The 15,444-nt window shown below is 53.0% G+C and overlaps 2 protein-coding genes across 4 annotated transcripts in view; one reads left to right on the top strand and one right to left on the bottom strand.

Annotated features, from left to right (window-relative positions):
• Inppl1 (inositol polyphosphate phosphatase like 1) overlaps positions 1 to 14,721 on the top strand; it is a 15,080-nt gene extending 359 nt beyond the window's left edge. Inside the window, exons 2-29 of one of the 3 annotated variants that reach the window (XM_015477477.2) lie at positions 25 to 427; positions 3,229 to 3,292; positions 3,387 to 3,537; positions 3,765 to 3,885; positions 4,108 to 4,248; positions 4,425 to 4,518; positions 4,620 to 4,712; positions 4,887 to 4,985; positions 5,093 to 5,243; positions 5,335 to 5,441; positions 5,785 to 5,887; positions 5,983 to 6,179; positions 6,475 to 6,592; positions 7,186 to 7,282; positions 7,589 to 7,727; positions 7,836 to 7,935; positions 8,034 to 8,122; positions 8,397 to 8,478; positions 8,610 to 8,699; positions 9,243 to 9,356; positions 9,491 to 9,579; positions 10,012 to 10,099; positions 10,190 to 10,345; positions 10,536 to 10,614; positions 10,695 to 10,835; positions 12,751 to 13,423; positions 13,670 to 13,803; positions 13,912 to 14,721. In XM_015477477.2, coding sequence (XP_015332963.1) covers positions 231 to 427; positions 3,229 to 3,292; positions 3,387 to 3,537; positions 3,765 to 3,885; positions 4,108 to 4,248; positions 4,425 to 4,518; positions 4,620 to 4,712; positions 4,887 to 4,985; positions 5,093 to 5,243; positions 5,335 to 5,441; positions 5,785 to 5,887; positions 5,983 to 6,179; positions 6,475 to 6,592; positions 7,186 to 7,282; positions 7,589 to 7,727; positions 7,836 to 7,935; positions 8,034 to 8,122; positions 8,397 to 8,478; positions 8,610 to 8,699; positions 9,243 to 9,356; positions 9,491 to 9,579; positions 10,012 to 10,099; positions 10,190 to 10,345; positions 10,536 to 10,614; positions 10,695 to 10,835; positions 12,751 to 13,423; positions 13,670 to 13,803; positions 13,912 to 14,002 — 3,798 coding nt within the window. In that variant the 5' untranslated portion in view covers positions 25 to 230 and the 3' untranslated portion in view covers positions 14,003 to 14,721. The remainder of the gene's footprint in view (positions 1 to 24; positions 428 to 3,228; positions 3,293 to 3,386; positions 3,538 to 3,764; positions 3,886 to 4,107; positions 4,249 to 4,424; positions 4,519 to 4,619; positions 4,713 to 4,886; positions 4,986 to 5,092; positions 5,244 to 5,334; positions 5,442 to 5,784; positions 5,888 to 5,982; positions 6,180 to 6,474; positions 6,593 to 7,185; positions 7,283 to 7,588; positions 7,728 to 7,835; positions 7,936 to 8,033; positions 8,123 to 8,396; positions 8,479 to 8,609; positions 8,700 to 9,242; positions 9,357 to 9,490; positions 9,580 to 10,011; positions 10,100 to 10,189; positions 10,346 to 10,535; positions 10,615 to 10,694; positions 10,836 to 12,750; positions 13,424 to 13,669; positions 13,804 to 13,911) is intronic. The other 2 variants (XM_015477478.2, XM_015477479.2) reach the window with 2 other exon arrangements.
• A 143-nt stretch (positions 14,722 to 14,864) lies between these two features.
• Positions 14,865 to 15,444, bottom strand: part of Phox2a (paired like homeobox 2A) — a 5,420-nt gene continuing 4,840 nt past the window's right edge. Inside the window, exon 5 of the mRNA XM_015503072.2 lies at positions 14,865 to 15,443. Within this exon, the coding sequence (XP_015358558.1) occupies positions 15,338 to 15,443 (106 nt within the window). The 3' untranslated portion in view covers positions 14,865 to 15,337. The remainder of the gene's footprint in view (position 15,444) is intronic.

Below are 15,444 nucleotides of genomic sequence, written 5' to 3'. Positions count from 1 at the left end.
AACAAACTTTTCTTTCTCTTCAAGTTGAGGCCGGCGCTGCAGGCGGCGGCGGCTGCGCGGCGAATCAGGCGGCCTGAGCGGCGGAGTGCGGAGTCCTGATCCCTGGCTCTGTCCGGCCCGCGGATCCTCAGGCCCGGGACCCGGGCGCGGCCCCAGCGTCGGCCCTGAGCTTCCCGGGGCGGATGGCGCGGGGTGGCAGACGCGGGCGGCGCTGAGGCCCTCCGCGGGCTATGGCTTCGGCGTGTGGGGCACCCAGCCCGGGGAGCGCGGGGTCCGGGGGCGCGCTGGGCAGCCCGGCTCCTGCCTGGTACCACCGCGACCTGAGCCGCGCTGCAGCGGAGGAGCTGCTGGCCCGGGCGGGCCGCGATGGCAGCTTCCTGGTCCGAGACAGCGAGAGCGTGGCGGGGGCCTTCGCACTCTGCGTCCTGTGAGTGGGACAGGAAGGGGATCTGGGACACGGACGGTGTGACCTGAGTGGGGAGGGGGGCAGTGATTGAGTGGTGGGACACCAGCCCTGCCTCCACCCCCAGAGTGGGGGGCCTTGGCTTTATTCTAGGGCTCTTGGGGCTGAGGAAGGATACAGGGGGCATTTCCTTCCTGCTGTGTGTGAGGGAACTTTCTGGGGTTTTGAGGTCAGAGTATGTGGGGTTCTGCAGGCCAGGGTGATTGTGATGGGGAAAAATGCAGACAGTCCTTGGCAGACCCCTGCAGGCATGCCCAAAAAGAGGTGAGGATTTGGGTCCATGTTGTGAGCAGATCTGTTTGTGTAGGGATTGAGTTTAGGCAGAAGCAGCAGATTAGGGACAGAGGGACTGATGAGGGTATGTGTGAGGATGTCTAGCAACGTCCTTAGGGGTCCTTTCAATGCTCCCAAGAGAGGCACAGCTTGGGTTCTGGAGGGCTGTGTATGGCTGCGGGTGATGATGTGGTTGGTGTTGAGAAGACTTAGTGAGGCAGCTGGATGAGGCTTTATGAGACTGTGCCATTATTTCATGAATCAATGAGTAAGTGTGCCTGGTTCTGGGCTTGAGCCCCAGTTATCTGGCAGCTCTAGCCCTAAGCCATGAGTGCTGTGTGTGGAACTAGACTTGGCAGTTCTCTGAGTCTGCCTGGTCCTGTGCTGTACCTGTCAGTTCTGTGAATAGTAGGGTGGGGTGAGTCTGTACTTTCAGTTTTGCAGTTTTTTCCTTGACCCACAGTATAACACTAAGTGGACTTCTGTGGGCCTCTGGAGTGGGAAGTAATGACTGGGAAACTGTGAGGACTGTTTAGTTTAGATCTAGTTATGTTCTTCCTTGGTCCTATGAGCCCCCTACCCTTGTCCCTTTGTCCCTTCTTTTCCTTTTTGTTCTTATGACATCTTTGTGGGGACAGGGGAGGACAAATTGACTTAGACCAGGGAAGACTTTTTTTTTTTTTTTTAAAGAGAGAGAGAGAGAGAGAGAATTTTAAAAAAATATTTATTTATTTTAGTTTTCGGTGGACACAACATCTTTAATTGTATGTGGTGCTGAGGATTGAACCCAGCACCGCGTGCATGCCAAGCAAGCGCGCTACCGCTTGAGCCACATCCCCAGCCCCAAGGGAGACATTTTTGTTTGTTTGTTACAATAGGCTTGGTGCTATAGTCACCTAGTGTGTAGTAGCCAGAGGTGCTGCTAAACATGTGACAGTGTCCAAAACAGCCTCCTAAGGATTATGTGGTCCAAAATGTCAGTAGTGCAGAGGTTGAGAAACTCTGACCTAGGCACTTGACCGATGAGGGGTCCTATAGTCTCTGCTTTGCCTCAAGTCTGAGGCTCAGTACAGGGAGACTAAAGGACAGCTTAGACCCATGAATACCCTCAGTCCTGCCTCCCAGCCCCCTCTGAGGCATATCCCTTGTTAGGGAAGGGAAGGAGGCAGGTGCTGGGTCAGCTGTTGGGTGGGAGAGGACAGCTGGAGCTTGTGTTTGGGTGAGGAACATTATTGTCCCAGTAAGGGGAAAATCCTGGCTCCATTGTCAGGGGAAAGAATGGGTGGGGTGGGGGTCTGTCTAGGTGTGGGGGCTTTGGCTTTGCCAACTGACTGATTGCTCCTTGAATCTCAGGAGACTGGGTAGGGATCAGAAATGGGTGGTTTCTTAGACTTCCCAAACAAATGCGTACTTGCTTACCTATATACATACCACGTGTACACAAATAACACTCGAGACACACTCCTACTCTGAAGGCTACAGGCAGTCTGACCTGTAGGCCAGGAAATGGGCCTTTCCTTCTGTTCTCATTTTAAATCCCAGTTCTGCCTTTTACTTGCTTAGGCAAATTACTTTTCCTTTTTGAGCCTTAGTTTTCTCATCTGTACAGTGTAGCTAATAATAATACCTGCCATTATTGTTATAAATATGGATCCACAGTCTACAAACTAACACACGGCACAAGCAGCCAGGAGAACCCCTGACAGGTGCTGATTTAGGGGAAAGGGGTGGCCCTATGGCATTTGGTTCTCTCTGGGGCCAACAGCCCTTTCCTGCCCGCACATGCATAGGCCTGGTTGCCTTCTGAGGTGTGGAGGAAGAAGGCAGCTTTCCATCCCCCAGTGAGTATGTGCCTGGTTCAGCTGTCACCTGCTCAGCTGCTGCTGCTACCATCTGTCAGCACCCCTCTTGCCCCTCCTTGCCTTGGGGTTCCTAGAGGCTGGGTCTCCCATAGGGGGCCCCCTTGGGTTATCCCAGTTACCTGTTGTCTGGGGAACAGGGAAAAGCTCTAGGGTGGTGCTCCAATACTTCTCCAGAAAAACTGTCCTAGACACACAGACTCCAGTAGAGCCAGACACCAACATAAACACAGACAGAGGCTCACACGTGTGTTAGCACATTGCCCTGCACACATAGGCTAACTAGGCTTCTGAGGACTCTTACTCTGGCGGGGGGCCCAGACTGGTACTACAGTCCAGAGGGGCTATTTAGACACCTGTGGAGTCCACAAGAGAGTTGCCTGTTGCTTCCCAGGCCCTGTGGTGGGTGTGGAGTATGTAGGTCTTGGGGGGGAAGGGGGACTTGGTCATTTCAGTTATTGTTGGCAGCACTAGGAGGGTGGAAGTAGATTGGCCCCATCATTAACCCTATGCAGCCTGAGCAAGTGGTTTTAGAGGAAACCACGTTTAGGGAGCAGGGGGACTAGTAAGGGATGCTTTGGGATTAGACTCCAACTGGGGGATTTCAGGTTCTGATTTTTGCCTTGCCATCAGGTATCAGAAGCATGTACACACATACCGCATCCTGCCTGATGGAGAAGACTTCCTGGCTGTGCAGGTAGGAGCTCGGACCCCTGACTCCTGACCTTGATCCTTCCTGTGGCTTGGAGACCTGCTGGCTGACCCTTTCTCTCATCCTTTTTGGCCTGTAGACTTCACAGGGTGTGCCTGTGCGCCGCTTCCAGACCCTGGGCGAGCTCATTGGCTTGTATGCCCAGCCCAATCAGGGCCTGGTGTGTGCCCTACTGCTGCCTGTAGAGGGGGAGAGAGAGCCAGACCCACCGGATGACCGTGATGTCTCAGGTACAGCCTCATGTGCAGTGTGCACATCCCTTCCTTGTCTCCTCCCTGACTCTACCTGGTTCTTTCCCTCTCCGCTTTGCAACCCTCTCTTTCCTTTCTCGTAATTGTGTTGCACTTCCCTTTACTCCCTTTTCATGGAAGTCTCTGACAGCTATGGCTTCCTCTCTGCCATATACCACTGAGGGACAGAGGCCCAAAGTGCTCCTCCATTGACCTCTGTCCCACAGATGGGGAGGATGAAAAGCCCCCACTGCCCCCGCGCTCTGGCTCTACCAGCATTTCTGTCCCCACGGGACCTAGCAGCCCCCTGCCAGCCCCTGAGACTCCCACAACTCCAGCTGCTGAGAGGTGAGATGCCCCACCCCCCACACACAACCTCTCTGCTGAGCAGGAAGTTCTTTCTCTTTCATGAGAGGTGAGAAGACCACCTGAGCTCCCTGGGGCACCCATCTCATCTCAACCCTGACCTGTTCTATTCTGCCACTAGTACCACCTTCTGTAGGGACAAGGTGTGGGGTAGCTGGAACAGTGTCACCAGGACCTCTACCAACTTTTAACCTCTCCCTGAAGCGCTCCCAATGGGCTGAGCACCATTTCCCATGAGTATCTGAAGGGCAGCTACGGGCTGGACCTGGAGGCTGTGCGGGGCGGAGCCAGCAACCTGCCCCACCTCACCCGCACTCTTGCCACCTCCTGCCGGAGACTGCACAGGTACCGCACATCTGATCCTCTGCACCACACTCTTACCCTTAACAGTGAACCAGCCACTGTCTCCTGATTTCCTCACCTGTCCCCTTGTGTCCTCAAACTGAAGGAGAAAAGCACCACCCTCAGCTGCCCTGAGCTTTAGCTTGGGGTGGGGAATTCTAAAATGGTGTTTCCCCTAGTGAGGTGGACAAGGTCCTGTCGGGTCTGGAGATCCTGTCCAAGGTGTTTGACCAGCAGAGCTCGCCCATGGTGACTCGCCTTTTACAGCAGCAGGTGAGATTGTAGGGAGGCCCTGGGAGCTGGGCTCAGTTCTGGAGTTGATTGGGGGCTTCAGCCTAAAGGGCTTCATCTACAAGCCTTATTCTTTCTCCCAGCAGAACTCATCACAGACTGGGGAACAGGAACTAGAGAACCTGGTACTGAAGTTGTCAGTGCTAAAGGACTTCCTGTCAGGCATCCAGAAGAAGGTAGGCTGATTCCCCTCTACTCCCTGACCTTTGAGTTGCTGACCACTCTCCTTGGCTGAGCCTCGATCTCAACTTTGAAGCTATAACTTAGCCCTGACCCAAACATCAGCCATACCCCTCTCTGCCTTAGCCCTGAGTATGCCCCCAACCTCACCTTGCCCTTGGCCCCTCCAGGCCCTGAAGGCACTACAGGACATGAGTTCCACAGCACCTCCAGTTTCGCTGCAGCCATCTACACGTAAGGCCAAGACCATACCTGTGCAGGCCTTTGAGGTACATGGCAGGTGGGGGGCCTCATGGGTCAAGGGGCAGTTGAAGGTGAAGGAGACGCTGCCTTCCTCAAGGTCTTATCAGCAGCCTCTCTATTTCCTGTCTTGCAGGTGAAGCTGGATGTTACCTTGGGTGACCTGACCAAGATTGGAAAGTCACAGAAGTTTACGCTGAGCGTGGATGTGGAAGGTGGGCGGCTAGTGCTGCTTCGGAGACAGCGGGACTCCCAGGAGGACTGGACGACCTTCACACATGACCGAAGTGAGCCAGGGCAAGACCTGCGAGAGATGGGTAGGGTGAGGCCCTTGGCCTGGAGGGCACAGGCTTGTGTGACCTGTCTTCTGTCTCCTAGTCCGCCAGCTCATTAAGTCCCAGCGTGTCCAGAACAAGCTGGGTGTTGTGTTTGAAAAGGAGAAGGACCGGACCCAGCGCAAGGACTTCATTTTCGTTAGTGCCCGGGTGAGTGGCAGGCTGGGCCAGTACACTGGGGGATGCTGGGGTCTCCAGATGGGTGTCTCCCATTGGGTAGGAAGAGAGGGAACACATGGTGTGGGCATGTCATCCCTCCTGGCAGGGATGGGCCTGACAGGGTAGAGAGGTTATTAAGAATAGGTGGCCTGAGGGATGATTCAAATATTCAGTGAACATTTACTTAGCACCTGTTACATTCTTGAGCAGTGGATGTACAGTGGGCAACCAGACAATGACCTTCTCTCATGGTATTTACCATCTAGTGGAGTATCCTTGTGGGAAGGGGGTTCCTGGCTGCCTATTTGCCCTTGACTGACTGCTGTTCCCCCAGAAGCGGGAAGCCTTCTGCCAGCTGCTGCAGCTCATGAAGAATAAGCACTCCAAGCAAGACGAGCCTGATATGATCTCTGTCTTCATAGGCACCTGGAACATGGGTCAGGCCCAGGCTGGGACTGGGATGGGAGAGGGGAATGGCCCCAGGGCAGGGGCCTGACCCTCCCACCCACTGCCTCATCCCCTCCATCTTCAGGAAGTGTGCCACCTCCAAAAAATGTGACATCTTGGTTCACATCAAAGGGTCTGGGGAAGACCCTAGATGAGGTCACAGTGACCATACCCCATGACATCTATGTCTTTGGGACTCAGGAGAACTCAGTGGGCGACCGAGAGTGGCTGGACCTGCTGCGTGGGGGCCTCAAGGAGCTTACAGATTTGGATTACCGCCCGGTGAGGGGGTTATCTTATTAGTCCCCTGTCTTCATAAACCACCCCAGACTTTTCCTGCTTGACATCATGGGCACCCTGGGGAATGCAGCACTCTGATTTTTTCCTCTGGCCTTGGGCATATCCTTTGGGAGGTCTCATATGAGTCCTTCATGTCACGGGAGGCCCATTTCTCTTTGGTCCTTCAGGAAAAGGGGTAGGAGGTCTTCCTTTCCCATGACTGACAAGATGCCAGGGCAGGGGGAATGTGGACAGGGTCCCAGCCCAGGATAAGGGTGACTCCACACCCTCTACCTAGATTGCCATGCAGTCGCTGTGGAACATCAAGGTGGCTGTGCTCGTCAAGCCAGAGCATGAGAACCGCATCAGCCATGTCAGTACATCCAGTGTGAAAACTGGCATCGCCAACACCCTGGGTGAGCAGGGCAGGCAGGTTCCTGAAGTGGTGGGGTCCCTATGTTCATGCTTTCTGCCTCCTCTCCAGCCCAGAGTCTCCCCCTTTTTGGCAGTCTCAGCTTTCTCATATATAGGGTGCTTTGAACTTTGTAAAGCATATTCATATTTAAAATCTCTTCCAGCCCCACCAGGAAGGCAAGGCCAGGATAATTATCCCCATTTCATAGATGATAAAATTCAAACCCAGAGTGGTTGAATTCCAAGGTCACTCAGCAAATAAGTAGGCATAGTGCTCAGGTCTTCTGATTAGCAGTCCAGGGCTCTTGCAAGATAGATTCTTCTGAGAACCTACAGGACCTTTCTGTTGCACCCTCGGGATCTCGTGATTCCAGGGGCTCTGCTCACATAGACAGAGTAAGGCCATCCAGACAGACTGCAGGTCCCCGAGAAGGATCCCCAGGGAAGGTGTGGGTGTGTGTTCAGGGGCTGTCTGCTTCACAGCACCTGAGGATTGGGATAGGAAGCATCCTCTCATTGCTGCTTTGAGGGATAGAGGGGAGAGTTGGTAGTCCTCTGTGGGTGATCAGGCCTTCCTCTTCCGTTTCCCTCACAGGGAACAAGGGAGCCGTGGGTGTCTCCTTCATGTTCAATGGCACCTCATTTGGCTTTGTGAATTGCCATCTCACCTCGGGAAATGAGAAGACTGCCCGGTGAGGGCACCTTCCCCATACTCTTGAGGGAGGTGGGCTCCCATGTAACAGCTTCCCCATAGTCTTGACTACATCCTTTAGTCACATGAAACTCTTTTCTTCTCCCACATCCTATCCCCAGAGACCCCCTTCTCCTGTTTCCCAGCTGAAGACTTCTTGGTCTACTAAAACTGACCTTATACTTAGCTTCTCCCTCTGGCCCCAGGGAATTGATCCCTATGGTATCCCTGACCCCAGAGTCTTCCTGCCTTTATGCCCATCTCTCATTCCTGACCCTGGGGACCTGTTCCTGGCTTCTTACTATAGGCGGAACCAGAACTATCTGGACATCCTGAGGCTGCTCTCGCTGGGTGACCGGCAGCTCAGTGCATTTGACATCTCTCTGCGTTTCACTCACCTCTTCTGGTTTGGGGACCTCAACTATCGCCTGGACATGGATATCCAGGTTCCAGCAGGGGCCCTGCCTATGGCTGTAGGGAGGCTAGGGGCCTCGAGAGCTGTCACCAGCTCTGCTCAAGAGACACACCTTCAGCCTCTCTGTCCCCCACCCCAGGAGATACTGAACTACATCAGCAGGAAAGAGTTTGAGCCTCTGCTCCGGGTAGACCAGCTCAACTTGGAGCGGGAAAAGCACAAGGTTTTCCTTCGGTTCAGTGAGTAGGGATCCAGTAGGTGGGCCTGGGGACCTGGGGGCTTGGGACATTCCCGGGTTTTCAGGGCCCTGAGTCCCATCTGTGCCCTGCTTCCTTAGGTGAGGAGGAGATCTCTTTTCCACCCACTTACCGCTATGAGCGGGGTTCCCGGGACACATATGCCTGGCACAAGCAAAAGCCAACTGGAGTGAGTGGAAAAAAAAATGGCACGAGGACCCTCCAAGATTGCAGTGAAACAGGAGCACGTGGGAGATAAAGGGTCTTGGGCCTCTGTAGTTACCATTGTAGCTTACCTGGCCTTCCTGAGGCCTTTGGGGGTGTTTCTGGGTATTGTGGGAATCCACGGAGGAAGGTGGGACCCAGTGTAACAGAAATGGGGGGGTCTCATCAGCTCTGGGTGGAGCCCATGCTGAGAAACTTCCAGCTGTCATCTCTGACCACACTACTGTCCCCTGCCCCAGGTCCGGACCAACGTGCCCTCATGGTGTGACCGGATTCTATGGAAGTCCTACCCTGAAACCCACATCATCTGCAATTCCTATGGTCAGAGCCTCCCAGACAGGGTGATGGGAGGTCTTGGGTGGTCACTGTCCTGACTCAGCCCTAGTTTCAGGAGGTAGGAACAGAGAGTAGAGATGTTTCCCTTGAGTCCCCATTCCTATTCTCCCACCCAGGTTGCACTGATGACATTGTCACCAGCGACCATTCCCCTGTGTTTGGGACATTTGAGGTTGGAGTTACCTCTCAGTTCATCTCCAAGAAAGGTGACTGTTTTGAATGTGGTTGTAGATGTGGCAATGTTGGGTGGGTGTAGGTAGTGACTTGGGGATGTGTGCAGATGGATTGTACACAAGCCTATGTGTGTGTTTGTGTGTAAATGTGAGTGGAGGAGTGTTTCTGAATGGGTGATATGTGAGGGTGTCTGGGTGCCTGGGTCCTCATGAGAGTTGCCAGCCCTGAGTGGTCAGTTATACATATTTGTCTGTATCTGCAGGTCACATGTGAGCCTGCAAATGTGCTTGGAGGTGTGGCATTTTGTTGGCAAACCAGACCATAGGCATTCTTGTCTCTATCTCCCTTTGACAGGAGTTTTTCATCCTTTGGTTCTTTTTGCCTTGGTCCAGGGTCTGGGTTTTGGGGTCTATCTGTTGGTAGGTTAGGATTGAAAGGCACCTATTGGCCTTGCCTCTTGCTCTGCCAAGGCTCCTAATTCCCTGTTCCGGGGCTCAGCCTTTCTGTCTCATTCTTTCTGTGATCCTCTTATACCCTCTTCGCCCTTCTGTCTGCAATTCCTTCCTGTCCCTTAGGGCTCTCGAAGACTTCAGACCAGGCCTACATTGAGTTTGAGAGCATCGAGGCCATTGTGAAGACAGCCAGCCGCACCAAGTTCTTCATTGAGTTCTATTCCACTTGCCTGGAGGGTCAGAGACAGGGCCCAGGGCTGGGTGTAGGCCAAGAGGGATGGGAGGCCAGAGCTGCCCAGACCTGCCTTCAGCTTGGGGGGAAGGGAAACTGGAAGGTGGTTCTCAGTTGGTTTTCCCCACTCCCACCCCAGAGTACAAGAAGAGTTTTGAGAATGATGCCCAAAGCAGTGACAACATCAACTTCCTCAAAGTGCAGTGGTCTTCACGCCAGCTGCCCACGGTGAGGCTGCAGGCAGGGCCTAGGCCAGTGGACGAGGGCACAGAGAAGAGTGAGGCAGAACCCTGGGGGAGGCTGCCTGGGAGGGAGGCTGGGGCTGGCAGTGTGCATGGGGGGGCTGGGCAAGAGAGAATAAGAGCATTTGCTTTATCTAGGGTTATAGAACCAAGTTGTAGATTGTTCATTCATTTGTTCCATAAACAGTTCTTGAGACTCTGCTAAATGTCAGGCCGTTGAGGATGCAGAAAATTAATTAATACAGTGATGTTAAGTGATGAAAGGCCCATTACAGATCTGAGAGCTTTCCTTAAGAGCTAGGTATGAGTGAGCATGAATAAGCCTGAGGGCAGGGGTGAGTTGTATCAGGGCCAGCATGTGGGAGGGGTCCAAGGGTGGTTGAGACTTTGTTCCACATCCAGCCTTTCTGTTGCCCAGCTCAAGCCCATTCTGGCTGACATTGAGTACCTGCAAGACCAGCACCTTCTGCTCACAGTCAAGTCCATGGATGGCTATGAATCCTATGGTAAGGAGTCAGGGTAGCTGAGGGGTATAAGAAATCAGGCAGGCCCTAGAAAGTTTTGATAATCTGTGGTCTGTCCCATCTGCCCTTCAGGGGAATGTGTGGTTGCACTCAAATCCATGATTGGCAGCACAGCCCAGCAGTTTTTGACCTTCCTGTCCCATCGCGGCGAGGAGACAGGCAATATCCGTGGCTCCATGAAGGTGCGGGTGCCCACGGAACGCCTGGGCACCCGTGAGCGGCTCTACGGTGGGGGTTCCATTGGGAAGGGTATGGGCAGGTATAGGAGGGGAGGACCCAGGGTGGGTGGAATCCTGGGATGCTTGAGGTTCTACAGTCATTGGAGTGATCCTGCTGGAAGGGGCTGGCAGACCTAGATGGTTTTTCTGGGATCTAGGATCCCAGATCCCCTCTGAGCCTCCCTTCCCTATACCCTCAGAGTGGATCAGCATTGATAAGGATGAGGCTGGAGCAAAGAGCAAAGGCCCGTCTGTGTCCCGAGGCAGCCAGGAATCCAGGTGAGCTAGGGCTATGTTGGGTGTCACCTGAGGGGGTATCTGGGGGCTGCTGGAGGGCCCCACTCATCTCTCCCTGGCAGGTCAGGGAGCCGCAAGCCAGCCTCCACAGAAGGCTCCAGCCCATTGTCCAAGTTATTTGAAGAGCCAGAGAAACCACCGCCAACTGGGAGGCCCCCAGCCCCGCCCCGAGCAGCTCCCAGGGAGGAGCCCTTGAACCCCAGGTAAGAGGAGGAATCTGTTATCTCTCCCCACCCACTCTATCCATTACTATGATTGGCTCTCAGGGCTAATCTGGGGATTCCCTTCTGTTTGGTTGCTCTGCTATTCCATGGGCAGAAGTACGGCTTCTGAGGGTATGGCATCCTGAAGGTATGGCTGTGAGTCAAAGGGAGCATAGGCAGCCTGTCCTCTCAGTTTTCCCTTAAAAGTGACATAGAAATTGTTTTTAGAGGGGCTGGGGCTGTAGCTTAGTGGTAGAGCACTTGCCTAGCATGTGTGAGGCTCTGGGTTCGATCCCCAGCACCCCATAAAAATAAGTAAAATAAGATATTGTGTTCATCTACAACTAAAGAAAATATTAAAAAAAAAAAAAGAAAATAAATTGTTTTTAGAATAGTTCTGTCTGTGTAATCAGACACAGTTCAAGCCTTCAGTTTGGAGAAGGAACAGGGTTCAGCAAGGGATTTCTCAGGGTGCATGTTATGGGGCCCTATCCTACACAAGGCTTCACTGGAGAAAGGTGTGTGGTCAAGTGAATTTGGAAATACTTTTTGGTAGATTTTTTTCTTAGATATTTCCTGTGCACATTAGTATTAGTAAATGCTACAAGCACGTGGACAGGAAGGAAAACTCTTTCCAATTCTTTTTAATATAGTTTCCTAAACTTAATGGGTGGGGATACTTCTTTTCCACATAATAACTTCTAGGGGATATAGCTCAGTTGGTAGAGTGCTTGCCTTGCATGCACAAAGTCCTATACCAGCACAAACAAACAAACAAACAAACCCCACATAATAACTTCTAACGCCTGGGTAACTAGTAGACTATGGGTCATACTTAGGGAAAACCAGGCTAGCTTTCTTTCTTGCCTTTTTTTTTCCCCCTTGGTACTAGGGATTGAACCCAGGGGCATTTGACCGCTCAACCACATCCCCAGGCATACCCCCAGCCCTTATTTTTTTATTTTGAGATAGGGTCTCACTAAGTTGCTTAGGGCCTCTTTTCTGTTTTTGCAATGTGAAGGTTTGAACCTAGGACCTTGCACATACTAGGCAAGTACTTTACCATGAACTATAACCTTAGCCCTTTTTTTCCTATTTAAAAAAAATATATTATATATATATTAGTTGTCGTTGGACACATACCTTTATTTTATTTATTTGTTTTTATGTGGTGCTGAGTATAGAACCCAGCTAGGCGAGCACTCTACCACTGAGCCACAACTCCAGTCCCTTTTTCTTATTTTTTAATTGGTATATTATAATTATGCATAGTAGTGGAATTCATTGTTATGTATTTATACATGCACACAATATAACAATATAATTTAGTCAGTTTTGTTCCCCAGTAGCCAGCCAGCCTTGCTTTTAAACTTTTTTTTTTTTTTAATTTGTTCTAATTTGTTATACATGACAACATAGACTTGCTTTTTAATGGTACCTACTCATTGCTTGAAGGTACATAAAACTCCTAGGTTCAGTTTGGTTCTTTTTCTGTCATCTCCAGTTATTTTCAGTCACCTTGGTTTTATTCTCCAGCTTGAGTAAAACCAGCCTGAATACCTGAGTGAGATTCCACAGTAGGTCAACTACAGAGGCTTCAGCAGCTCTTTCAAAGTTTCATTGGTCATTCTCATCAGAGGCCTTTTACTGCCTTGTCTTCTGACATCTCTGTTGTTATCATTTGAGTTCAGTTTCCACAGTTACAAAGTCATAAAAGATCTAAGAATCTGAACAAGTGAGCAAGGCAGTTTAGGGTTATGCCTTCAACACCTCATTTACTTCCAAATTTAGAGATGATGAAACCCAGGGCAGTAGAGGATAAGTGATTTGCTCAATGTCATCTTCTTTTGCCAGTTCCCCCATGGCACCATTGGGTTTCTGGGTCCTGACTAAGTTATCCTGCTCCTAAACCCAGGTTGAAGCCAGAGGGGGCTCCTGAGCTGGAAGGGGTGGTGGCCCCCGCACCCAAGAACAGCTTCAATAATCCTGCCTACTACGTCCTTGAAGGGGTCCCACACCAGCTGCTGCCCCTGGAGCCACCCTCACCTGCCAGGGTTCCTGTCCCACCTACCACAAAGAACAAAGTTGCCATCACAGTGCCTGCTCCACAGCTTGGACGCCACCGGCCCCCTCGGGTGGGAGAGGGGAGTTCATCAGATGAAGACTCTGGGGGTACTCTGCCCCCTCCAGATTTTCCACCTCCACCACTGCCAGACTCAGCCATTTTCCTGACCCCCAACCTGGATCCTTTGTCAGTACCAGGGGTCCGGGGACGCAGTGGAGGTGAGGGCCGAGGCCCACCACCTCCCAAAGCCCATCCAAGGCCCCCACTACCCCCAGGCCCCTCATCTGCCAGCACTTTCCTAGGGGAGGTAGCAAGTGGGGATGACCGGTCCTGCTCAGTACTGCAGATGGCCAAGACTCTAAGTGAGGTGGATTACGCTCCTGCTGGGCCTGGACGCTTAGCGCTTCTCCCAAGCCCCTTGGAGTTGCAGCCACCCCGTGGACTGCCCTCCGACTATGGCCGGCCCCTCAGCTTCCCTCCACCCCGCATCCGGGAGAGCATCCAAGAGGACCTAGCGGAGGAGGTGTGTGGACCAGGGCTGGTTGTCTGTACCTGAAGAGTGTGCCTGCCCATCACTATGGTGTCTTTTCCCTCCACTATTAAGCACTCACTGGTTTCCCCTCTGCCCTGAGCTGAGTACTGGAGGGTTGGGGGACACGTAAATCAGCCCCAGATTTTGCCTCCCTTTCCCGGGTAGAATGTGGCTGTCTTGAAGGTTTTTCTGGGGGTGCACTGTTAGTACTCCCCTTAACTTGCCCTATTTCATCAGGCACCGTGCCCGCAGGTCGGGCGGGCCGGCGGCCTGAGTGAGGCAGGTATGGGTGCCTGGCTGCGGGCCATCGGCTTAGAGCGCTATGAGGAGGGCCTGGTGCACAATGGCTGGGACGACCTGGAGTTTCTCAGGTGGGGGCGGGGCTAGAGCCGGATAGGGTGGGTGTCTGTCCCCGGGGGTAGAGCTGTGGGCCCTTTAGGACCCTCTATCCCAGATCCTAGCCTTTCTTGCCCCCACAGTGACATCACAGAGGAAGACCTGGAGGAGGCTGGGGTGCAGGACCCTGCTCACAAGCGCCTCCTTCTGGACACATTGCAGCTCAGCAAGTGACAGCGGAGGCTCGGCAAAGCCGCGAACTCGGCGCCTCTCCCCTGCTACGAAGGCTGGAGTAGCTAGCCCCTGGCTAGAAAATTCTGAGGGGGTGGGGCAATACCTTTCTGCCTATTTATTGGGGAATCCGCATTCCCCACTGCCCAGTCATTTGGAATGCCCTAATTAGGACATCCTGCCCCTCCCTTTTAGGCCCAGGGCTGCAGAGGTCTGTAGCCTGCAGTGTGCAGTCCTGTTTTTCTAGACCCCTCTTCTCGGCCCCAGGGGTGCAAATGGGGTATAGTTGTACATCTGGGCCCCAACTTTCATCACTGTTTTCTGCTGCCCTCCCCGGAGCCTGACCCACAGGTGGGACCTCCCCCTAATTTCTGCAGGGGCATCCGTCCGGAAATGAAGGAAGAGCCCGAGGATCGGGCTGGGGTTTATTTAAACTTTTATGTGTGGGTTTGGGGAGGGAGGGCACTTTATTATTATGGGTGGTGGCGGGGGGCAGGACCTCGACCATAAAGTGCTAGTTTGCTTAGTTCTCAATTCTCCTGGTCTGTAATACCCTGCGCTAGGAATGCGTGGTGGCCGTGAAGGGAGAGAGGGCCCCTTGCTGGCTTCAACCGCAACGGGGTCAGGGTTCTTGCAAGCAGCCTAGTCTTACTCTGCGCCCTCAGAAGGGTTGCCAGCGTTGATGTCTTCAATAAATTAAGTTTTATTTGGATTGAGCAAAATCACCTCAATAAATTACAAGTTTTTCAAAGAAAAAGAGCAACAAAATTAGGAAAAAGGAAACCCCTTAGTCCCTTTTCCCAGATAGCCCCGTCCCTCCCCCGCCCCCAATAGGTCCACCCTCCGCCAGGGACCCGCCAGGGATGAGAGGGGACGCTTAAGGAGCGAATTGGCGGTGGGACCCTTCAGGGGGCTGATTATCCCAGCTAAACCAGACTTTGCACCGGTGGGGTCAGTGCAGGTGGGTCTAAGGATGGGGCAGCAGGCACTCATGGTCACCAAGGTTAGGAGTGACCCGGCCAGTTCCAAAGAGTGGGCAGCGTTTGTCTGTAGGGACTCTTGTTAGGAGAAGGCGTTATTTGATCTCCAGAGAAAGCCAAGCTTAGAAGGGGTCCTCGGCTCTCCTCTAAGGGTTCCCAGTGAAAAATACTCTGGTCTGCCTGGTGCGAGTGGGCGAGAACGAGAGTGGCCCGGACTTGGTTTCTAAAGCTGGGGAGGGCACACCTAGGGGTCAAACACTGTAGGGGAGTGGGGACAGGATAGGGAGGGTCTCCGTTGGGTCCCGGAGGGGCAAGGGTTGCCGCTGGGGGCAGGCTCGGAGCCTCCAAAGACCCGCGGCTAGAAGAGATTGGTCTTCAGGGCGGGGCCGGGTTTCCGGTGAAAAGAGGACAGAACTCCCGAGAAGGGCCCGGGCCCGGGCTCGGCCGGCTGCCAGGCTTTGAGTA

Source organism: Marmota marmota, unplaced genomic scaffold (genome assembly GCF_001458135.2).
Source record: "Marmota marmota marmota unplaced genomic scaffold, marMar, whole genome shotgun sequence".
Classification (NCBI taxonomy): Eukaryota; Metazoa; Chordata; class Mammalia; order Rodentia; family Sciuridae; genus Marmota; species Marmota marmota.
Note: the sequence above shows the minus strand (reverse complement) of the source record. Positions and strands in the feature narration are given on the sequence as shown.